Source organism: Haliotis cracherodii, unplaced genomic scaffold (genome assembly GCF_022045235.1).
Source record: "Haliotis cracherodii isolate W230 unplaced genomic scaffold, xgHalCrac1.p SCAF_9, whole genome shotgun sequence".
NCBI classification, from domain to species: Eukaryota; Metazoa; Mollusca; class Gastropoda; order Lepetellida; family Haliotidae; genus Haliotis; species Haliotis cracherodii.
Genome location: NW_027266343.1, coordinates 51,369,798 through 51,394,295, shown reverse-complemented (window position 1 = coordinate 51,394,295; position 24,498 = coordinate 51,369,798). Strand labels below are relative to the sequence as shown.

Below are 24,498 nucleotides of genomic sequence, written 5' to 3'. Positions count from 1 at the left end.
ATAAAGGTGGCAAACAGACACACTCTCTCTGGCATCGTCTAACTGCATTTCAAACAGTCCTCGATACTCAACGTTTAACCTATATCAAGTAAATATTCGATAACGGTCTGACAAGGGTGTATCCAGTAAATATATGATGAGGGAGCAACATACATCATACATTATAATGCATCTGTGTGATACGACATAACAAGAGACCAGAAAACTGACGCAACACACTAGTACAGCCCCACCACAGTACAGCAGTAGCACTGTACCACACGGGGTCAACTATGCTAACCGTTTTCGTGTAATACAGCAGCCTGCTCACAAGAAAATAGCTTCTGCTGAATATACTGCAGAAGTCCCCAGATACTACATTATTCTCTCCGAATTTTATTTATCTTACTGTACAATAACAATAAACTACAACAGCTTTATTTCCTGACTGACAGGTACATATATTGGTTTCTTCTCACAAAGGGACTGTCACTATGAATACTCACCACACCTTTTTATGCGTGTACTATCTGTTAAAAGCCTAAAGTACACCAATGTCTTCTGAAAACATGATTGACATATGAACAACAGCTTGTTTTCTCGTCTTTGTTGACTTGTCTCTGTATGTGTTTGTGACGGAGGAACCGTTGGGGCAGGATACGCTTACTTTTTGGCAACCGCCAGGTATCATCACTATCTGGTAGTCTTTCATACGCACATGCGTGTGATCATTAAAGTCGAAATCGTACAATGGTCTTTGCTTCGAGCAGAGGTTTCGAATGATTCTGAAAAGGGTTATGTGGCTTTTATTTGCAACTGCGTTTCTTGAGAGAACTCTCTTATTTTCAACATATCATCTTGATAATTGTACACTTCATTATCAAGGCATTTGTAATAATACGAGCATCACTAAATTTGTTATCTCAATTTCTATAGATAACGCCTGAATATTGATATAATAATCATTCAATGATGACCCTTTAACTACATAAATCGTCAAGGCCAGAGAAAAATCAGGCTCCATTATCTGCTGAAACAGATTTCATTGGTTGTAAAAGGCAAGATTGTACTAAAACATATACTGAATATCAATGATGTCACCAGGTGTTAATGAATAGTTTATATTTGTATATATTTGTTGGGTGTTTCATGAGCTCCTCCGTCAGTTCCATCGTGTGCCATTTTGGGAGAATGTTGTCTTTTGACAATGTCTCAGCCATTCATACATTTGCATATATACTTAATCACTGTTGCAAATAACTCACTTTAACATGTTTTAATCTTCGGGTGAGTCTTTGGTTCTAAACATTAGAAGAAAGAAGAAAGTATATAAATCGCCTCTACCCTTTAAGTATGCCCTTGACATGATGAAGCAGTAGTGATAGTGATGACTGTGTTCTTTTAAGGCGTGTTTAAACCAAAACTCATACCAAGAATAAAACACGCCCAAATCAGTTTGACAATGTGTAAGTGTATAAGGGTTTCCCAGAAAAAACGTACATCTAAAAGTAAAGACGTGTGTTTTCAGAAGAAAATGCTCTTAAAGTATAACACAAAGGTGTTTTCAAAGATAGACATGATCAAACGACTTGTTTTTACAGTCTGGTTGTTGTTATAAAGACTTATGACAAGCTTTAAAGTTGGACCATTTATTCAGCTAAACATAACTCTCTACAGTTACCAAATGCTATCTCCTTTGTATTGATAAATGATTGTCACTTTTGCGTTGTAATCAAACAAAAGGGATATATTAGCTATTCGTTTGTTTATTGTAATCTTCAATCCTACCAATCCAGTTCGGAATCTTAAAATTCGCGGTCTGATTTAATCAATATGTATTCTACAAATAGCGCCTACAGGGAAGGTCGTTAGTAAACACACAACTAAATATCTATATAGATACTTCTCCTATTAATTACATAAGCAGTATGCAAAATGTTAAATTGCATCATCAAACCAAGAAGTACATGTTTGATGGAAATTACAAATAATTTGTAGTTTGATAAGCTACACCCGGACAAGCGTATTTAATAGTTACTTTTGAATTCAATAGTTTTGTTTGTGTTATTAATAAACTGTAAAGATATGTTACTGTCATGGAAATTCCAACTGTATGCATTCCCTTCTAACCAAAGCAGTAAGAATCTTGCAACATTTGTTTTGATGCTCTACATCACCATGGCTTTCGCTGTTTCATTGCAGCAGCTCAGATATTATTTATACAAAGCACCATAACAACATGTAGATTGTATTCTTTCTACAACTTTCGCTCATTTTCAAGGCCAGCACACACATTTGCATTTCAATACAGTGCACACTGTCTACCCCTTGATCCCGTTAATGAACGCTTTGACCAAAATTGATACTCCTGCTTATTTGTTTCGCTGCTTGTTTTTAAAATGCAAATTGAAATACAGCCAGCCAATTCCAGATATTATGGTACTTCAAATGGCCATCAAACCCTTTCGTGGCAGCCCAAATGATACATTCCCCTGAAACATGAACTCGGGTAAGTGACATTTTGTGGGAGATATATCAAGCATAAAATCCCTCCTCTTATCATCATGTCCGGTTTCCTCAGGAACTTAATACACATTTCAGTAGTTGATATCTTAACTTGAAGTAAAACGCAATATCATTTAAGTGCTTGGATATTGGTCTACAACACGTACTATGTCCAGAGTTTACAATATGGAGAAACATAGATCATTCTTCCATTGTGAACATTCAATTCAGTTTTCAGGTTCTCAAACAAATTTCAAGGCGTAAATAAATATGACAAGATTTTATTGAACCAATTCCATTGGTTTGCGAATATACATAGATAGCCAACATCACACTGCAGGTGATAAAAAATCAATAATAGCCGATACCTGAAACAAAAAAATAGTAGAATAAAGTTGGGATATATGGATAAGTCACAACGAAGTCTTGAAACTAGCTGCATGATAAGCTAAACCAAATATTAGAGAAAGCAGAGAATAATTTTAAAGATGTTTTGTAAATGTCATCAGCTTTGTCGCGTAAATAATAATACCACCATAGGTAAGTTATATAATTTTGCAAACGAGACTGAAAGTGGGATACGATAAACAAATGATATCATATTTTGTGAAATACCTTTTCCCAATCCCATTCCGTATCCTCCAATTCCGCCGTAGAGACCACCATAGCCTCCAAGTCCTCCGTACAGACCTCCCATGCCTCCGTATAGACCTCCCATGCCTCCGTATAGACCTCCCACGCCTCCGTATAGACCTCCCATGCCTCCGTACAGACCTCCATAGCCTCCGTACAGACCTCCAAGGCCTCCGTACAATCCACCCATTCCGTAGCCAATTCCGCCCAGTCCTCCTTTCAACCCGCCAATTCCACCATACAGACCGGTAGGCTCGGCAAAGGCGGTAACAGCCAGGCAGGCAACAAGAGCGGCGACTATCTTCATCATTTTGAGTATCTATTGAGTAACGTGAAAATCGTTGTCAAGAAAGGGAAATAGCATGTTATCGTTACTCATCTGGTAAATTCAGTTCACACCACTCATTGTGAATTATGTTATCAGTTTTACTTTCACCTGCATTCATATATTTCCCAATCTACAAGAACGTTTTATGTTACATATTTGTACTTTTATGAATTGGCTCAACATAAAGATTGAAAACAGCCAGATGGGCAGCAGATGAATCAAACATTAAAAGTATACATATATATCAAAAGCAAACCTTAAAATAGTACTTACAGTTTGGTCTTGACTCGTATCTGTGTCTGAACGGCAGGTGAAAATAAGAGATGATGGAACAGTTTCCCCCATCCTTTATATATACCATTTGTGAATTATACGTGATTGATTTACCTTGGGCTGGCCACTTCCAGGTAAGTAACGCACCTCAGTTTAATGGTGTAAAATAAGCATTCATTTCGCATCAAAGGGCCCGAGGTTATCACCCTACGGGTACACATGCGAGCTGGTATACATGAACATCGATTAAGGAAGTACAAGACAACGTATATAAAGGTGGCAAACAGACACACTCTCTCTGGCATCGTCTAAATGCATTCGAACAGTCCTCGATACTCAACGTTTAACCTATATCAAGTAAATATTCGATAACGGTCTGACAAGTGTGTATCCAGTATATGTATGATGAGGGAGCAACATACATCATACATTATAATGCATCTGTGTGATACGACATAACAAGAGACCAGAAAACTGACGCAACACACTAGTACAGCCCCACCACAGTACAGCAGTAGCACTGTACCACACGGGGTCAACTATGCTAACCGTTTTCGTGTAATACAGAAGCCTGCTCACAAGAAAATAGCTTCTGCTGAATATACTGCAGAAGTCCCCAGATACTACATTATTCTCTCCGAATTTTATTTATCTTACTGTACAATAACAATAAACTACAACAGCTTTATTTCCTGACTGATAGGTACATATATTGGTTTCTTCTCACAAAGGGACTGTCACTATGAATACTCACCACACCTTTTTATGCGTGTATTATCTGTTAAAAGCCTAGAGTACACCAATGTCTTCTGAAAACATGATTGACATATGAACAACAGCTTGTTTTCTCGTCTTTGTTGACTTGTCTTTGTATGTGTTTGTGACGGAGGAACCGTTGGGGCAGGATACGCTTACTTTTTGGCAACCGCCAGGTATCATCACTATCTGGTAGTCTTTCATACGCACATGCGTGTGATCATTAAAGTCGAAATCGTACAATGGTCTTTGCTTCGAGCAGAGGTTTCGAATGATTCTGAAAAGGGTTATGTGGCTTTTATTTGCAACTGCGTTTCTTGAGAGAACTCTCTTATTTTCAACATATCATCTTGATAGTTGTACACTTCATTATCAAGGCATTTGTAATAATACGAGCATCACTAAATTTGTTATCTCAATTTCTATAGATAACGCCTGAATATTGATATAATAATCATTCAATGATGACCCTTTAACTACATAAATCGTCAACGCCGGAGAATAATCAGGCTCCATTATCTGCTGAAACAGATTTCATTGGTTGTAAAAGGCAAGATTGTACTAAAACATATACTGAATATCAATGATGTCACCAGGTGTTAATGAATAGTTTATATTTGTATATATTTGTTGGGTGTTTCATGAGCTCCTCCGTCAGTTCCATCGTGTGCCATTTTGGGAGAATGTTGTCTTTTGACAATGTCTCAGCCATTCATACATTTGCATATATACTTAATCACTGTTGCAAATAACTCACTTTAACATGTTTTAATCTTCGGGTGAGTCTTTGGTTCTAAACATTAGAAGAAAGAAGAAAGTATATAAATCGCCTCTACCCTTTAAGTATGCCCTTGACATGATGAAGCAGTAGTGATAGTGATGACTGTGTTCTTTTAAGGCGTGTTTAAACCAAAACTCATACCAAGAATAAAACACGCCCAAATCAGTTTGACAATGTGTAAGTGTATAAGGGTTTCCCAGAAAAAACGTACATCTAAAAGTAAAGACGTGTGTTTTCAGAAGAAAATGCTCTTAAAGTATAACACAAAGGTGTTTTCAAAGATAGACATGATCAAACGACTTGTTTTTACAGTCTGGTTGTTGTTATAAAGACTTATGACAAGCTTTAAAGTTGGACCATTTATTCAGCTAAACATAACTCTCTACAGTTACCAAATGCTATCTCCTTTGTATTGATAAATGATTGTCACTTTTGCGTTGTAATCAAACAAAAGGGATATATTAGCTATTCGTTTGTTTATTGTAATCTTCAATCCTACCAATCCAGTTCGGAATCTTAAAATTCGCGGTCTGATTTAATCAATATGTATTCTACAAATAGCGCCTACAGGGAAGGTCGTTAGTAAACACACAACTAAATATCTATATAGATACTTCTCCTATTAATTACATAAGCAGTATGCAAAATGTTAAATTGCATCATCAAACCAAGAAGTACATGTTTGATGGAAATTACAAATAATTTGTAGTTTGATAAGCTACACCCGGACAAGCGTATTTAATAGTTACTTTTGAATTCAATAGTTTTGTTTGTGTTATTAATAAACTGTAAAGATATGTTACTGTCATGGAAATTCCAACTGTATGCATTCCCTTCTAACCAAAGCAGTAAGAATCTTGCAACATTTGTTTTGATGCTCTACATCACCATGGCTTTCGCTGTTTCATTGCAGCAGCTCAGATATTATTTATACAAAGCACCATAACAACATGTAGATTGTATTCTTTCTACAACTTTCGCTCATTTTCAAGGCCAGCACACACATTTGCATTTCAATACAGTGCACACTGTCTACCCCTTGATCCCGTTAATGAACGCTTTGACCAAAATTGATACTCCTGCTTATTTGTTTCGCTGCTTGTTTTTAAAATGCAAATTGAAATACAGCCAGCCAATTCCAGATATTATGGTACTTCAAATGGCCATCAAACCCTTTCGTGGCAGCCCAAATGATACATTCCCCTGAAACATGAACTCGGGTAAGTGACATTTTGTGGGAGATATATCAAGCATAAAATCCCTCCTCTTATCATCATGTCCGGTTTCCTCAGGAACTTAATACACATTTCAGTAGTTGATATCTTAACTTGAAGTAAAACGCAATATCATTTAAGTGCTTGGATATTGGTCTACAACACGTACTATGTCCAGAGTTTACAATATGGAGAAACATAGATCATTCTTCCATTGTGAACATTCAATTCAGTTTTCAGGTTCTCAAACAAATTTCAAGGCGTAAATAAATATGACAAGATTTTATTGAACCAATTCCATTGGTTTGCGAATATACATAGATAGCCAACATCACACTGCAGGTGATAAAAAATCAATAATAGCCGATACCTGAAACAAAAAAATAGTAGAATAAAGTTGGGATATATGGATAAGTCACAACGAAGTCTTGAAACTAGCTGCATGATAAGCTAAACCAAATATTAGAGAAAGCAGAGAATAATTTTAAAGATGTTTTGTAAATGTCATCAGCTTTGTCGCGTAAATAATAATACCACCATAGGTAAGTTATATAATTTTGCAAACGAGACTGAAAGTGGGATACGATAAACAAATGATATCATATTTTGTGAAATACCTTTTCCCAATCCCATTCCGTATCCTCCAATTCCGCCGTAGAGACCACCATAGCCTCCAAGTCCTCCGTACAGACCTCCCATGCCTCCGTATAGACCTCCCATGCCTCCGTATAGACCTCCCACGCCTCCGTATAGACCTCCCATGCCTCCGTACAGACCTCCATAGCCTCCGTACAGACCTCCAAGGCCTCCGTACAATCCACCCATTCCGTAGCCAATTCCGCCCAGTCCTCCTTTCAACCCGCCAATTCCACCATACAGACCGGTAGGCTCGGCAAAGGCGGTAACAGCCAGGCAGGCAACAAGAGCGGCGACTATCTTCATCATTTTGAGTATCTATTGAGTAACGTGAAAATCGTTGTCAAGAAAGGGAAATAGCATGTTATCGTTACTCATCTGGTAAATTCAGTTCACACCACTCATTGTGAATTATGTTATCAGTTTTACTTTCACCTGCATTCATATATTTCCCAATCTACAAGAACGTTTTATGTTACATATTTGTACTTTTATGAATTGGCTCAACATAAAGATTGAAAACAGCCAGATGGGCAGCAGATGAATCAAACATTAAAAGTATACATATATATCAAAAGCAAACCTTAAAATAGTACTTACAGTTTGGTCTTGACTCGTATCTGTGTCTGAACGGCAGGTGAAAATAAGAGATGATGGAACAGTTTCCCCCATCCTTTATATATACCATTTGTGAATTATACGTGATTGATTTACCTTGGGCTGGCCACTTCCAGGTAAGTAACGCACCTCAGTTTAATGGTGTAAAATAAGCATTCATTTCGCATCAAAGGGCCCGAGGTTATCACCCTACGGGTACACATGCGAGCTGGTATACATGAACATCGATTAAGGAAGTACAAGACAACGTATATAAAGGTGGCAAACAGACACACTCTCTCTGGCATCGTCTAAATGCATTCGAACAGTCCTCGATACTCAACGTTTAACCTATATCAAGTAAATATTCGATAACGGTCTGACAAGTGTGTATCCAGTATATGTATGATGAGGGAGCAACATACATCATACATTATAATGCATCTGTGTGATACGACATAACAAGAGACCAGAAAACTGACGCAACACACTAGTACAGCCCCACCACAGTACAGCAGTAGCACTGTACCACACGGGGTCAACTATGCTAACCGTTTTCGTGTAATACAGAAGCCTGCTCACAAGAAAATAGCTTCTGCTGAATATACTGCAGAAGTCCCCAGATACTACATTATTCTCTCCGAATTTTATTTATCTTACTGTACAATAACAATAAACTACAACAGCTTTATTTCCTGACTGATAGGTACATATATTGGTTTCTTCTCACAAAGGGACTGTCACTATGAATACTCACCACACCTTTTTATGCGTGTATTATCTGTTAAAAGCCTAGAGTACACCAATGTCTTCTGAAAACATGATTGACATATGAACAACAGCTTGTTTTCTCGTCTTTGTTGACTTGTCTTTGTATGTGTTTGTGACGGAGGAACCGTTGGGGCAGGATACGCTTACTTTTTGGCAACCGCCAGGTATCATCACTATCTGGTAGTCTTTCATACGCACATGCGTGTGATCATTAAAGTCGAAATCGTACAATGGTCTTTGCTTCGAGCAGAGGTTTCGAATGATTCTGAAAAGGGTTATGTGGCTTTTATTTGCAACTGCGTTTCTTGAGAGAACTCTCTTATTTTCAACATATCATCTTGATAATTGTACACTTCATTATCAAGGCATTTGTAATAATACGAGCATCACTAAATTTGTTATCTCAATTTCTATAGATAACGCCTGAATATTGATATAATAATCATTCAATGATGACCCTTTAACTACATAAATCGTCAACGCCGGAGAATAATCAGGCTCCATTATCTGCTGAAACAGATTTCATTGGTTGTAAAAGGCAAGATTGTACTAAAACATATACTGAATATCAATGATGTCACCAGGTGTTAATGAATAGTTTATATTTGTATATATTTGTTGGGTGTTTCATGAGCTCCTCCGTCAGTTCCATCGTGTGCCATTTTGGGAGAATGTTGTCTTTTGACAATGTCTCAGCCATTCATACATTTGCATATATACTTAATCACTGTTGCAAATAACTCACTTTAACATGTTTTAATCTTCGGGTGAGTCTTTGGTTCTAAACATTAGAAGAAAGAAGAAAGTATATAAATCGCCTCTACCCTTTAAGTATGCCCTTGACATGATGAAGCAGTAGTGATAGTGATGACTGTGTTCTTTTAAGGCGTGTTTAAACCAAAACTCATACCAAGAATAAAACACGCCCAAATCAGTTTGACAATGTGTAAGTGTATAAGGGTTTCCCAGAAAAAACGTACATCTAAAAGTAAAGACGTGTGTTTTCAGAAGAAAATGCTCTTAAAGTATAACACAAAGGTGTTTTCAAAGATAGACATGATCAAACGACTTGTTTTTACAGTCTGGTTGTTGTTATAAAGACTTATGACAAGCTTTAAAGTTGGACCATTTATTCAGCTAAACATAACTCTCTACAGTTACCAAATGCTATCTCCTTTGTATTGATAAATGATTGTCACTTTTGCGTTGTAATCAAACAAAAGGGATATATTAGCTATTCGTTTGTTTATTGTAATCTTCAATCCTACCAATCCAGTTCGGAATCTTAAAATTCGCGGTCTGATTTAATCAATATGTATTCTACAAATAGCGCCTACAGGGAAGGTCGTTAGTAAACACACAACTAAATATCTATATAGATACTTCTCCTATTAATTACATAAGCAGTATGCAAAATGTTAAATTGCATCATCAAACCAAGAAGTACATGTTTGATGGAAATTACAAATAATTTGTAGTTTGATAAGCTACACCCGGACAAGCGTATTTAATAGTTACTTTTGAATTCAATAGTTTTGTTTGTGTTATTAATAAACTGTAAAGATATGTTACTGTCATGGAAATTCCAACTGTATGCATTCCCTTCTAACCAAAGCAGTAAGAATCTTGCAACATTTGTTTTGATGCTCTACATCACCATGGCTTTCGCTGTTTCATTGCAGCAGCTCAGATATTATTTATACAAAGCACCATAACAACATGTAGATTGTATTCTTTCTACAACTTTCGCTCATTTTCAAGGCCAGCACACACATTTGCATTTCAATACAGTGCACACTGTCTACCCCTTGATCCCGTTAATGAACGCTTTGACCAAAATTGATACTCCTGCTTATTTGTTTCGCTGCTTGTTTTTAAAATGCAAATTGAAATACAGCCAGCCAATTCCAGATATTATGGTACTTCAAATGGCCATCAAACCCTTTCGTGGCAGCCCAAATGATACATTCCCCTGAAACATGAACTCGGGTAAGTGACATTTTGTGGGAGATATATCAAGCATAAAATCCCTCCTCTTATCATCATGTCCGGTTTCCTCAGGAACTTAATACACATTTCAGTAGTTGATATCTTAACTTGAAGTAAAACGCAATATCATTTAAGTGCTTGGATATTGGTCTACAACACGTACTATGTCCAGAGTTTACAATATGGAGAAACATAGATCATTCTTCCATTGTGAACATTCAATTCAGTTTTCAGGTTCTCAAACAAATTTCAAGGCGTAAATAAATATGACAAGATTTTATTGAACCAATTCCATTGGTTTGCGAATATACATAGATAGCCAACATCACACTGCAGGTGATAAAAAATCAATAATAGCCGATACCTGAAACAAAAAAATAGTAGAATAAAGTTGGGATATATGGATAAGTCACAACGAAGTCTTGAAACTAGCTGCATGATAAGCTAAACCAAATATTAGAGAAAGCAGAGAATAATTTTAAAGATGTTTTGTAAATGGCATCAGCTTTGTCGCGTAAATAATAATACCACCATAGGTAAGTTATATAATTTTGCAAACGAGACTGAAAGTGGGATACGATAAACAAATGATATCATATTTTGTGAAATACCTTTTCCCAATCCCATTCCGTATCCTCCAATTCCGCCGTAGAGACCACCATAGCCTCCAAGTCCTCCGTACAGACCTCCCATGCCTCCGTATAGACCTCCCATGCCTCCGTATAGACCTCCCACGCCTCCGTATAGACCTCCCATGCCTCCGTACAGACCTCCATAGCCTCCGTACAGACCTCCAAGGCCTCCGTACAATCCACCCATTCCGTAGCCAATTCCGCCCAGTCCTCCTTTCAACCCGCCAATTCCACCATACAGACCGGTAGGCTCGGCAAAGGCGGTAACAGCCAGGCAGGCAACAAGAGCGGCGACTATCTTCATCATTTTGAGTATCTATTGAGTAACGTGAAAATCGTTGTCAAGAAAGGGAAATAGCATGTTATCGTTACTCATCTGGTAAATTCAGTTCACACCACTCATTGTGAATTATGTTATCAGTTTTACTTTCACCTGCATTCATATATTTCCCAATCTACAAGAACGTTTTATGTTACATATTTGTACTTTTATGAATTGGCTCAACATAAAGATTGAAAACAGCCTGATGGGCAGCAGATGAATCAAACATTAAAAGTATACATATATATCAAAAGCAAACCTTAAAATAGTACTTACAGTTTGGTCTTGACTCGTATCTGTGTCTGAACGGCAGGTGAAAATAAGAAATGATGGAACAGTTTCCCCCATCCTTTATATATACCATTTGTGAATTATACGTGATTGATTTACCTTGGGCTGGCCACTTCCAGGTAAGTAACGCACCTCAGTTTAATGGTGTAAAATAAGCATTCATTTCGCATCAAAGGGCCCGAGGTTATCACCCTACGGGTACACATGCGAGCTGGTATACATGAACATCGATTAAGGAAGTACAAGACAACGTATATAAAGGTGGCAAACAGACACACTCTCTCTGGCATCGTCTAAATGCATTCGAACAGTCCTCGATACTCAACGTTTAACCTATATCAAGTAAATATTCGATAACGGTCTGACAAGTGTGTATCCAGTATATGTATGATGAGGGAGCAACATACATCATACATTATAATGCATCTGTGTGATACGACATAACAAGAGACCAGAAAACTGACGCAACACACTAGTACAGCCCCACCACAGTACAGCAGTAGCACTGTACCACACGGGGTCAACTATGCTAACCGTTTTCGTGTAATACAGAAGCCTGCTCACAAGAAAATAGCTTCTGCTGAATATACTGAAGAAGTCCCCAGATACTACATTATTCTCTCCGAATTTTATTTATCTTACTGTACAATAACAATAAACTACAACAGCTTTATTTCCTGACTGATAGGTACATATATTGGTTTCTTCTCACAAAGGGACTGTCACTATGAATACTCACCACACCTTTTTATGCGTGTATTATCTGTTAAAAGCCTAGAGTACACCAATGTCTTCTGAAAACATGATTGACATATGAACAACAGCTTGTTTTCTCGTCTTTGTTGACTTGTCTTTGTATGTGTTTGTGACGGAGGAACCGTTGGGGCAGGATACGCTTACTTTTTGGCAACCGCCAGGTATCATCACTATCTGGTAGTCTTTCATACGCACATGCGTGTGATCATTAAAGTCGAAATCGTACAATGGTCTTTGCTTCGAGCAGAGGTTTCGAATGATTCTGAAAAGGGTTATGTGGCTTTTATTTGCAACTGCGTTTCTTGAGAGAACTCTCTTATTTTCAACATATCATCTTGATAATTGTACACTTCATTATCAAGGCATTTGTAATAATACGAGCATCACTAAATTTGTTATCTCAATTTCTATAGATAACGCCTGAATATTGATATAATAATCATTCAATGATGACCCTTTAACTACATAAATCGTCAACGCCGGAGAATAATCAGGCTCCATTATCTGCTGAAACAGATTTCATTGGTTGTAAAAGGCAAGATTGTACTAAAACATATACTGAATATCAATGATGTCACCAGGTGTTAATGAATAGTTTATATTTGTATATATTTGTTGGGTGTTTCATGAGCTCCTCCGTCAGTTCCATCGTGTGCCATATTGGGAGAATGTTGTCTTTTGACAATGTCTCAGCCATTCATACATTTGCATATATACTTAATCACTCTTGCAAATAACTCACTTTAACATGTTTTAATCTTCGGGTGAGTCTTTGGTTCTAAACATTAGAAGAAAGAAGAAAGTATATAAATCGCCTCTACCCTTTAAGTATGCCCTTGACATGATGAAGCAGTAGTGATAGTGATGACTGTGTTCTTTTAAGGCGTGTTTAAACCAAAACTCATACCAAGAATAAAACACGCGCAAATCAGTTTGACAATGTGTAAGTGTATAAGGGTTTCCCAGAAAAACCGTACATCTAAAAGTAAAGACGTGTGTTTTCAGAAGAAAATGCTCTTAAAGTATAACACAAAGGTGTTTTCAAAGATAGACATGATCAAACGACTTGTTTTTACAGTCTGGTTGTTGTTATAAAGACTTATGACAAGCTTTAAAGTTGGACCATTTATTCAGCTAAACATAACTCTCTACAGTTACCAAATGCTATCTCCTTTGTATTGATAAATGATTGTCACTTTTGCGTTGTAATCAAACAAAAGGGATATATTAGCTATTCGTTTGTTTATTGTAATCTTCAATCCTACCAATCCAGTTCGGAATCTTAAAATTCGCGGTCTGATTTAATCAATATGTATTCTACAAATAGCGCCTACAGGGAAGGTCGTTAGTAAACACACAACTAAATATCTATATAGATACTTCTCCTATTAATTACATAAGCAGTATGCAAAATGTTAAATTGCATCATCAAACCAAGAAGTACATGTTTGACGGAAATTACAAATAATTTGTAGTTTGATAAGCTACACCCGGACAAGCGTATTTAATAGTTACTTTTGAATTCAATCGTTTTGTTTGTGTTATTAATAAACTGTAAAGATATGTTACTGTCATGGAAATTCCAACTGTATGCATTCCCTTCTAACCAAAGCAGTAAGAATCTTGCAACATTTGTTTTGATGCTCTACATCACCATGGCTTTCGCTGTTTCATTGCAGCAGCTCAGATATTATTTATACAAAGCACCATAACAACATGTAGATTGTATTCTTTCTACAACTTTCGCTCATTTTCAAGGCCAGCACACACATTTGCATTTCAATACAGTGCACACTGTCTACCCCTTGATCCCGTTAATGAACGCTTTGACCAAAATTGATACTCCTGCTTATTTGTTTCGCTGCTTGTTTTTAAAATGCAAATTGAAATACAGCCAGCCAATTCCAGATATTATGGTACTTCAAATGGCCATCAAACCCTTTCGTGGCAGCCCAAATGATACATTCCCCTGAAATATGAACTCGGGTAAGTGACATTTTGTGGGAGATATATCAAGCATAAAATCCCTCCTCTTATCATCATGTCCGGTTTCCTCAGGAACTTAATACACATTTCAGTAGTTGATATCTTAGCTTGAAGTAAAACGCAATATCATTTAAGTGCTTGGATATTGGTCTACAACACGTACTATGTCCAGAGTTTACAATATGGAGAAACATAGATCACTCTTCCTTTGTGAACATTCAATTCAGTTTTCAGGTTCTCAAACAAATTTCAAGGCGTAAATAAATATGACAAGATTTTATTGAACCAATTCCATTGGTTTGCGAATATACATAGATAGCCAGCATCACACTGCAGGTGATAATAACTCAATAATAGCCGATACCTGAAACAAAAAAATAGTAGAATAAAGTTGGGATATATGGATAAGTCACAACGAAGTCTTGAAACTAGCTGCATGATAAGCTAAACCAAATATTAGAGAAAGCAGAGAATAATTTTAAAGATGTTTTGTAAATGGCATCAGCTTTGTCGCGTAAATAATAATACCACATAGGTAAGTTATATAATTTTGCAAACGAGACTGAAAGTGGGATACGATAAACAAATGATATCATATTTTGTGAAATACCTTTTCCCAATCCCATTCCGTATCCTCCAATTCCGCCGTAGAGACCACCATAGCCTCCAAGTCCTCCGTACAGACCTCCCATGCCTCCGTATAGACCTCCCATGCCTCCGTATAGACCTCCCACGCCTCCGTATAGACCTCCCATGCCTCCGTACAGACCTCCATAGCCTCCGTACAGACCTCCAAGGCCTCCGTACAATCCACCCATTCCGTAGCCAATTCCGCCCAGTCCTCCTTTCAACCCGCCAATTCCACCATACAGACCGGTAGGCTCGGCAAAGGCGGTAACAGCCAGGCAGGCAACAAGAGCGGCGACTATCTTCATCATTTTGAGTATCTATTGAGTAACGTGAAAATCGTTGTCAAGAAAGGGAAATAGCATGTTATCCGTACTCATCTGGTAAATTCAGTTCACACCACTCATTGTAAATTATGTTATCAGTTTTACTTTCACCTGCATTCATATATTTCCCAATCTACAAGAACGTTTTATGTTACATATTTGTACTTTTATGAATTGGCTCAACATAAAGATTGAAAACAGCCTGATGGGCAGCAGATGAATCAAACATTAAAAGTATACATATATATCAAAAGCAAACCTTAAAATAGTACTTACAGTTTGGTCTTGACTCGTATCTGTGTCTGAACGGCAGGTGAAAATAAGAGATGATGGAACAGTTTCCCCCATCCTTTATATATACCATTTGTGAATTATACGTGATTGATTTACCTTGGGCTGGCCACTTCCAGGTAAGTAACGCACCTCAGTTAAATGGTGTAAAATAAGCATTCATTTCGCATCAAAGGGCCCGAGGTTATCACCCTACGGGTACACATGCGAGCTGGTATACATGAACATCGATTAAGGAAGTACAAGACAACGTATATAAAGGTGGCAAACAGACACACTCTCTCTGGCATCGTCTAAATGCATTCGAACAGTCCTCGATACTCAACGTTTAACCTATATCAAGTAAATATTCGATAACGGTCTGACAAGTGTGTATCCAGTATATGTATGATGAGGGAGCAACATACATCATACATTATAATGCATCTGTGTGATACGACATAACAGGAGACCAGAAAACTGACGCAACACACTAGTACAGCCCCACCACAGTACAGCAGTAGCACTGTACCACACGGGGTCAACTATGCTAACCGATTCCGTGTAATACAGCAGCCTGCTCACAAGAAAATAGCTTCTGCTGAATATACTGCAGAAGTCCCCAGATACTACATTATTCTCTCCGAATTTTATTTATCTTACTGTACAATAACAATAAACTACAACAGCTTTATTTCCTGACTGATAGGTACATATATTGGTTTCTTCTCACAAAAGGACTGTCACTATCAATACTCACCACACCTTTTTATGCGTGTAATATCTGTTAAAAAGCCTAAAGTACACCAATGTCTTCTGAAAACATGATTGACATATGAACAACAGCTTGTTTTCTCGTCTTTGTTGACTTGTCTTTGTATGTGTTTGTGACGGAGGAACCGTTGGGGCAGGATACGTTTACTTTTTGGCAACCGCCAGGTATCATCACTAACTGGTAGTCTTTCATACGCACATGCGTGTGATCATTAAAGTCGAAATCGTACAATGATCTTTGCTTCGAGCAGAGGTTTCGAATGATTCTGAAAAGGGTTATGTGGCTTTTATTTGCAACTGCGTTTCTTGAGAGAATTCTCTTATTTTCAACATATCATCTTGATAATTGTACACTTCATTATCAAGGCATTTGTAATAATACGAGCATCACTAAATTTGTTATCTCAATTTCTATAGATAACGCCTGAATATTGATATAATAATCATTCAATGATGACCCTTTAACTACATAAATCGTCAACGCCAGAGAATAATCAGGCTCCATTATCTGCTGAAACAGATTTCATTGGTTGTAAAAGGCAAGATTGTACTAAAACATATACTGAATATCAATGATGTCACCAGGTGTTAATGAATAGTTTATATTTGTATATATTTGTTGGGTGTTTCATGAGCTCCTCCGTCAGTTCCATCGTGTGCCATATTGGGAGAATGTTGTCTTTTGACAATGTCTCAGCCATTCATACATTTGCATATATACTTAATCACTGTTGCAAATAACTCACTTTAACATGTTTTAATCTTCGGGTGAGTCTTTGGTTCTAAACATTAGAAGAAAGAAGAAAGTATATAAATCGCCTCTACCCTTTAAGTATGCCCTTGACATGATGAAGCAGTAGTGACAGTGATGACTGTGTTCTTTTAAGGCGTGTTTAAACCAAAACTCATACCAAGAATAAAACACGCGCAAATCAGTTTGACAATGTGTAAGTGTATAAGGGTTTCCCAGAAAAACCGTACATCTAAAAGTAAAGACGTGTGTTTTCAGAAGAAAATGCTCTTAAAGTATAACACAAAGGTGTTTTCAAAGATAGACATGATCAAACGACTTGTTTTTACAGTCTGGTTGTTGTTATAAAGACTTATGACAAGCTTTAAAGTTGGACCATTTATTCAGCTAAACATAACTCTCTACAGTTACCAAATGCTATCTCCTTTGTATTGATAAATGATTGTCACTTTTGCGTTGTAATCCAACAAAAGGGATATATTAGCTATTTGTTTGTTTATTGTAATCTTCAATCCTACCAATCCAGTTCGGAATCTTAAAATTCGCGGTCTGATTTAATCAATATGTATTCTACAAATAGCGCCTACAGGGAAGGTCGTTAGTAAACACACAACTAAATATCTATATAGATACTTCTCCTATTAATTACATAAGCAGTATGCAAAATGTTAAATTGCATCATCAAATCAAGAAGTACATGTTTGACGGAAATTACAAATAATTTGTAGTTTGATAAGCTACACCCGGACAAGCGTATTTAATAGTTACTTTTGAATTCAATCGTTTTGTTTGTGTTATTGATAAACTGTAAAGATATGTTACTGTCATGGAAATTCCAACTGTATGCATTCCCTTCTAACCAAAGCAGTAAGAATCTTGCAACATTTGTTTTGATGCTCTACATTACCATGGCTTTCGCTGTTTCATTGCAGCAGCTCAGATATTATTTATACAAAGCACCATAACAACATGTAGATTGTATTCTTTCTACAACTTTCGCTCATTTTCAAGGCCAGCACACACATTTGCATTTCAATACAGTGCACACTGTCTACCCCTTGATCCCGTTAATGAACGCTTTGACCAAAATTGATACTCCTGCTTATTTGTTTCGCTGCTTGTTTTTAAAATGCAAATTGAAATACAGCCAGCCAATTCCAGATATTATGGTACTTCAAATGGCCATCAAACCCTTTCGTGGCAGCCCAAATGATACATTCCCCTGAAACATGAACTCGGGTAAGTGACATTTTGTGGGAGATATATCAAGCATAAAATCCCTCCTCTTATCATCATGTCCGGTTTCCTCAGGAACTTAATACACATTTCAGTAGTTGATATCTTAACTTGAAGTAAAACGCAATATCATTTAAGTGCTTGGATATTGGTCTACAACACGTACTATGTCCAGAGTTTACAATATGGAGAAACATAGATCCCTCTTCCATTGTGAACATTCAATTCAGTTTTCAGGTTCTCAAACAAATTTCAAGGCGTAAATAAATATGACAAGATTTTATTGAACCAATTCCATTGGTTTGCGAATATACATAGATAGCCAACATCACACTGCAGGTGATAATAACTCAATAATAGCCGATACCTGAAACATAAAAATAGTAGAATAAAGTTGGGATATATGGATAAGTCACAACGAAGTCTTGAAACTAGCTGCATGATAAGCTAAACCAAATATTAGAGAAAGCAGAGAATAATTTTAAAGATGTTTTGTAAATGTCATCAGCTTTGTCGCGTAAATAAAAACACCCCATAGGTAAGTTATATAATTTTGCAAACGAGACTGAAAGTGGGATACGATAAACAAATGATATCATATTTTGTGAAATACCTTTTCCCAATCCCATTCCGTATCCTCCAATTCCGCCGTAGAGACCACCATAGCCTCCAAGTCCTCCGTACAGACCTCCCATGCCTCCGTATAGACCTCCCATGCCTCCGTATAGACCTCCCACGCCTCCGTATAGACCTCCCATGCCTCCGTACAGACCTCCAAGGCCTCCGTACAGACCTCCAAGGCCTCCGTACAATCCACCCATTCCGTAGCCAATTCCGCCCAGTCCTCCTTTCAACCCGCCAATTCCACCATACAGACCGGTAGGCTCGGCAAAGGCGGTAACAGCCAGGCAGGCAACAAGAGCGGCGACTATCTTCATCATTTTGAGTATCTATTGAGTAACGTGAAAATCGTTGTCAAGAAAGGGAAATAGCATGTTATCGTTACTCATCTGGTAAATTCAGTTCACACCACTCATTGTGAATTATGTTATCAGTTTTACTTTCACCTGCATTCATATATTTCCCAATCTACAAGAACGTTTTATGTTACATATTTGTACTTTTATGAATTGGCTCAACATAAAGATTGAAAACAGCCAGATGGGCAGCAGATGAATCAAACATTAAAAGTATACATATATATCAAAAGCAAACCTTAAAATAGTACTTACAGTTTGGTCTTGACTCGTATCTGTGTCTGAACGGCAGGTGGAAATAAGAAATGATGGAACAGTTTCCCCCATCCTTTATATATACCATTTGTGAATTATACGTGATTGATTTACCTTGGGCTGGCCACTTCCAGGTAAGTAACGCACCTCAGTTTAATGGTGTAAAATAAGCATTCATTTCGCATCAAAGGGCCCGAGGTTATCACCCTACGGGTACACATACGAGCTGGTATACATGAACATCGATTAAGGAAGTACAAGACAACGTATATAAAGGTGGCAAACAGACACACTCTCTCTGGCATCGTCTCAATGCATTCGAACAGTCCTCGATACTCAACGTTTAACCTATATCAAGTAAATATTCGATAACGGTCTGACAAGTGTGTATCCAGTATATGTATGATGAGGGAGCAACATACATCATACATTATAATGCATCTGTGTGATACGACATAACAAGAGACCAGAAAACTGACGCAACACACTAGTACAGCCCCACCACAGTACAGCAGTAGCACTGTACCACACGGGGTCAACTATGCTAACCGTTTCCGTGTAATACAGCAGCCTGCTCACAAGAAAATAGCTTCTGCTGAATATACTGCAGAAGTCCCCAGATACTACATTATTCTCTCCGAATTTTATTTATCTTACTGTACAATAACAATAAACTACAACAGCTTTATTTCCTGACTGATAGGTACATATATTGGTTTCTTCTCACAAAGGGACTGTCACTATGAATACTCACCACACCTTTTTATGCGTGTAATATCTGTTAAAAGCCTAAAGTACACCAATGTCTTCTGAAAACATGATTGACATATGAACAACAGCTTGTTTTCTCGTCTTTGTTGACTTGTCTTTGTATGTGTTTGTGACGGAGGAACCGTTGGGGCAGGATACGCTTACTTTTTGGCAACCGCCAGGTATCATCACTATCTGGTAGTCTTTCATACGCAGATGCGTGTGATCATTAAAGTCGAAATCGTACAATGGTCTTTGCTTCGAGCAGAGGTTTCGAATGATTCTGAAAAGGGTTATGTGGCTTTTATTTGCAACTGCGTTTCTTGAGAGAATTCTCTTATTTTCAACATATCATCTTGATAATTGTACACTTCATTATCAAGGCATTTGTAATAATACGAGCATCACTAAATTTGTTATCTCAATTTCTATAAATAACGCCTGAATATTGATATAATAATCATTCAATGATGATCCTTTAAGTACATAAATCGTCAACGCCGGAGAATAATCAGGCTCCATTATCTGCTGAAACAGATTTCATTGGTTGTAAAAGGCAAGATTGTACTAAAACATATACTGAATATCAATGATGTCACCAGGTGTTAATGAATAGTTTATATTTGTATATATTTGTTGGGTGTTTCATGAGCTCCTCCGTCAGTTCCATCGTGTGCCATATTGGGAGAATGTTGTCTTTTGACAATGTCTCAGCCATTCATACATTTGCATATATACTTAATCACTGTTGCAAATAACTCACTTTAACATGTTTTAATCTTCGGGTGAGTCTTTGGTTCTAAACATTAGAAGAAAGAAGAAAGTATATCAATCGCCTCTACCCTTTAAGTATGCCCTTGACATGATGAAGCAGTAGTGACAGTGATGACTGTGTTCTTTTAAGGCGTGTTTAAACCAAAACTCATACCAAGAATAAAACACGCCCAAATCAGTTTGACAATGTGTAAGTGTATAAGGGTTTCCCAGAAAAACGTACATCTAAAAGTAAAGACGTGTGTTTTCAGAAGAAAATGCTCTTAAAGTATAACACAAAGGTGTTTTCAAAGATAGACATGATCAAACGACTTGTTTTTACAGTCTGGTTGTTGTTATAAAGACTTATGACAAGCTTTAAAGTTGGACCATTTATTCAGCTAAACATAACTCTCTACAGTTACCAAATGCTATCTCCTTTGTATTGATAAATGATTGTCACTTTTGCGTTGTAATCCAACAAAAGGGATATATTAGCTATTTGTTTGTTTATTGTAATCTTCAATCCTACCAATCCAGTTCGGAATCTTAAAATTCGCGGTCTGATTTAATCAATATGTATTCTACAAATAGCGCCTACAGGGAAGGTCGTTAGTAAACACACAACTAAATATCTATATAGATACTTCTCCTATTAATTACATAAGCAGTATGCAAAATGTTAAATTGCATCATCAAATCAAGAAGTACATGTTTGATGGAAATTACAAATAATTTGTAGTTTGATAAGCTACACCCGGACAAGCGTATTTAATAGTTACTTTTGAATTCAATCGTTTTGTTTGTGTTATTAATAAACTGTAAAGATATGTTACTGTCATGGAAATTCCAACTGTATGCATTCCCTTCTAACCAAAGCAGTAAGAATCTTGCAACATTTGTTTTGATGCTCTACATCACCATGGCTTTCGCTGTTTCATTGCAGCAGCTCAGATATTATTTATACAAAGCACCATAACAACATGTAGATTGTATTCTTTCTACAACTTTCGCTCATTTTCAAGGCCAGCACACACATTTGCATTTCAATACAGTGCACACTGTCTACCCCTTGATCCCGTTAATGAACGCTTTGACCAAAATTGATACTCCTGCTTATTTGTTTCGCTGCTTGTTTTTAAAATGCAAATTGAAATACAGCCAGCCAATTCCAGATATTATGGTACTTCAAATGGCCATCAAACCCTTTCGTGGCAGCCCAAATGATACATTCCCCTGAAACATGAACTCGGGTAAGTGACATTTTGTGGGAGATATATCAAGCATAAAATCCCTCCTCTTATCATCATGTCCGGTTTCCTCAGGAACTTAATACACATTTCAGTAGTTGATATCTTAGCTTGAAGTAAAACGCAATATCATTTAAGTGCTTGGATATTGGTCTACAACACGTACTATGTCCAGAGTTTACAATATGGAGAAACATAGATCCCTCTTCCATTGTGAACATTCAATTCAGTTTTCAGGTTCTCAAACAAATTTCAAGGCGTAAATAAATATGACAAGATTTTATTGAACCAATTCCATTGGTTTGCGAATATACATAGATAGCCAACATCACACTGCAGGTGATAAAAAATCAATAATAGCCGATACCTGAAACAAAAAAATAGTAGAATAAAGTTGGGATATATGGATAAGTCACAACGAAGTCTTGAAACTAGCTGCATGATAAGCTAAACCAAATATTAGAGAAAGCAGAGAATAATTTTAAAGATGTTTTGTAAATGTCATCAGCTTTGTCGCGTAAATAATAATACCACATAGGTAAGTTATATAATTTTGCAAACGAGACTGAAAGTGGGATACGATAAACAAATGATATCATATTTTGTGAAATACCTTTTCCCAATCCCATTCCGTATCCTCCAATTCCGCCGTAGAGACCACCATAGCCTCCAAGTCCTCCGTACAGACCTCCCATGCCTCCGTATAGACCTCCCATGCCTCCGTATAGACCTCCCACGCCTCCGTATAGACCTCCATAGCCTCCGTACAGACCTCCAAGGCCTCCGTACAATCCACCCATTCCGTAGCCAATTCCGCCCAGTCCTCCTTTCAACCCGCCAATTCCACCATACAGACCGGTAGGCTCGGCAAAGGCGGTAACAGCCAGGCAGGCAACAAGAGCGGCGACTATCTTCATCATTTTGAGTATCTATTGAGTAACGTGAAAATCTTTGTTAAGAAAGGGAAATAGCATGTTATCGTTACTCATCTGGTAAATTCAGTTCACACCACTCATTGTGAATTATGTTATCAGTTTTACTTTCACCTGCATTCATATATTTCCCAATTTACAAGAACGTTTTATGTTACATATTTGTACTTTTATGAATTGGCTCAACATAAAGATTGAAAACAGCCAGATGGGCAGCAGATGAATCAAACATTAAAAGTATACATATATATCAAAAGCAAACCTTAAAATAGTACTTACAGTTTGGTCTTGACTCGTATCTGTGTCTGAACGGCAGGTGAAAATAAGAGATGATGGAACAGTTTCCCCCATCCTTTATATATACCATTTGTGAATTATACGTGATTGATTTACCTTGGGCTGGCCACTTCCAGGTAAGTAACGCACCTCAGTTTAATGGTGTAAAATAAGCATTCATTTCGCATCAAAGGGCCCGAGGTTATCACCCTACGGGTACACATGCGAGCTGGTATACATGAACATCGATTAAGGAAGTACAAGACAACGTATATAAAGGTGGCAAACAGACACACTCTCTCTGGCATCGTCTCAATGCATTCGAACAGTCCTCGATACTCAACGTTTAACCTATATCAAGTAAATATTCGATAACGGTCTGACAAGTGTGTATCCAGTAGATGTATGATGAGGGAGCAACATACATCAGACATTATAATGCATCTGTGTGATACGACATAACAAGAGACCAGAAAACTGACGCAACACACTAGTACAGCCCCACCACAGTACAGCAGTAGCACTGTACCACACGGGGTCATCTATGCTAACCGTTTCCGTGTAATACAGCAGCCTGCTCACAAGAAAATAGCTTCTGCTGAATATACTGCAGAAGTCCCCAGATACTACATTATTCTCTCCGAATTTTATTTATCTTACTGTACAATAACAATAAACTACAACAGCTTTATTTCCTGACTGATAGGTACATATATTGGTTTCTTTTCACAAAGGGACTGTCACTATGAATACTCACCACACCTTTTTATGCGTGTAATATCTGTTAAAAGCCTAAAGTACACCAATGTCTTCTGAAAACATGATTGACATATGAACAACAGCTTGTTTTCTCGTCTTTGTTGACTTGTCTT

At 37.3% G+C, this 24,498-nt stretch overlaps 6 protein-coding genes across 6 annotated transcripts; all 6 read right to left on the bottom strand.

Annotated features, from left to right (window-relative positions):
* Positions 1-2,835: 2,835 nt before the first annotated feature.
* Positions 2,836-3,427, bottom strand: LOC139451966 (acanthoscurrin-1-like). The gene is made up of 2 exons (XM_071233249.1): positions 3,100-3,427; positions 2,836-2,852 (listed from the first exon to the last, which is right to left on the bottom strand). Exons 1-2 carry the CDS (start codon positions 3,425-3,427, stop codon positions 2,836-2,838), a joined length of 345 nt encoding a protein of 114 aa, XP_071089350.1.
* A 3,395-nt stretch (positions 3,428-6,822) lies between these two features.
* On the bottom strand, positions 6,823-7,414 carry LOC139451965 (acanthoscurrin-1-like). The gene is made up of 2 exons (XM_071233248.1): positions 7,087-7,414; positions 6,823-6,839 (listed from the first exon to the last, which is right to left on the bottom strand). The coding sequence occupies exons 1-2, from the start codon at positions 7,412-7,414 to the stop codon at positions 6,823-6,825; spliced, it is 345 nt and encodes a 114-aa protein (XP_071089349.1).
* Positions 7,415-10,809: 3,395 nt separating this feature from the next.
* On the bottom strand, positions 10,810-11,401 carry LOC139451964 (acanthoscurrin-1-like). Its single transcript, XM_071233247.1, has 2 exons — positions 11,074-11,401; positions 10,810-10,826 (listed from the first exon to the last, which is right to left on the bottom strand). Exons 1-2 carry the CDS (start codon positions 11,399-11,401, stop codon positions 10,810-10,812), a joined length of 345 nt encoding a protein of 114 aa, XP_071089348.1.
* A 3,395-nt stretch (positions 11,402-14,796) lies between these two features.
* LOC139451963 (acanthoscurrin-1-like) lies at positions 14,797-15,387 on the bottom strand. Its single transcript, XM_071233246.1, has 2 exons — positions 15,060-15,387; positions 14,797-14,813 (listed from the first exon to the last, which is right to left on the bottom strand). The coding sequence occupies exons 1-2, from the start codon at positions 15,385-15,387 to the stop codon at positions 14,797-14,799; spliced, it is 345 nt and encodes a 114-aa protein (XP_071089347.1).
* Positions 15,388-18,783: 3,396 nt separating this feature from the next.
* On the bottom strand, positions 18,784-19,374 carry LOC139451962 (acanthoscurrin-1-like). The gene is made up of 2 exons (XM_071233245.1): positions 19,047-19,374; positions 18,784-18,800 (listed from the first exon to the last, which is right to left on the bottom strand). The coding sequence occupies exons 1-2, from the start codon at positions 19,372-19,374 to the stop codon at positions 18,784-18,786; spliced, it is 345 nt and encodes a 114-aa protein (XP_071089346.1).
* Positions 19,375-22,768: 3,394 nt separating this feature from the next.
* On the bottom strand, positions 22,769-23,338 carry LOC139451961 (acanthoscurrin-1-like). The gene is made up of 2 exons (XM_071233244.1): positions 23,032-23,338; positions 22,769-22,785 (listed from the first exon to the last, which is right to left on the bottom strand). Exons 1-2 carry the CDS (start codon positions 23,336-23,338, stop codon positions 22,769-22,771), a joined length of 324 nt encoding a protein of 107 aa, XP_071089345.1.
* Positions 23,339-24,498: the final 1,160 nt, after the last annotated feature.

Coding starts and splice junctions, on each gene's coding strand:
- LOC139451963 (XM_071233246.1), bottom strand. CDS start 15,387: ATGATGAAGATAGTCGCCGCTCTTGTTGCCTGCCTGGCTGTTACCGCC.
- LOC139451962 (XM_071233245.1), bottom strand. CDS start 19,374: ATGATGAAGATAGTCGCCGCTCTTGTTGCCTGCCTGGCTGTTACCGCC.
- LOC139451965 (XM_071233248.1), bottom strand. CDS start 7,414: ATGATGAAGATAGTCGCCGCTCTTGTTGCCTGCCTGGCTGTTACCGCC.
- LOC139451964 (XM_071233247.1), bottom strand. CDS start 11,401: ATGATGAAGATAGTCGCCGCTCTTGTTGCCTGCCTGGCTGTTACCGCC.
- LOC139451961 (XM_071233244.1), bottom strand. CDS start 23,338: ATGATGAAGATAGTCGCCGCTCTTGTTGCCTGCCTGGCTGTTACCGCC.
- LOC139451966 (XM_071233249.1), bottom strand. CDS start 3,427: ATGATGAAGATAGTCGCCGCTCTTGTTGCCTGCCTGGCTGTTACCGCC.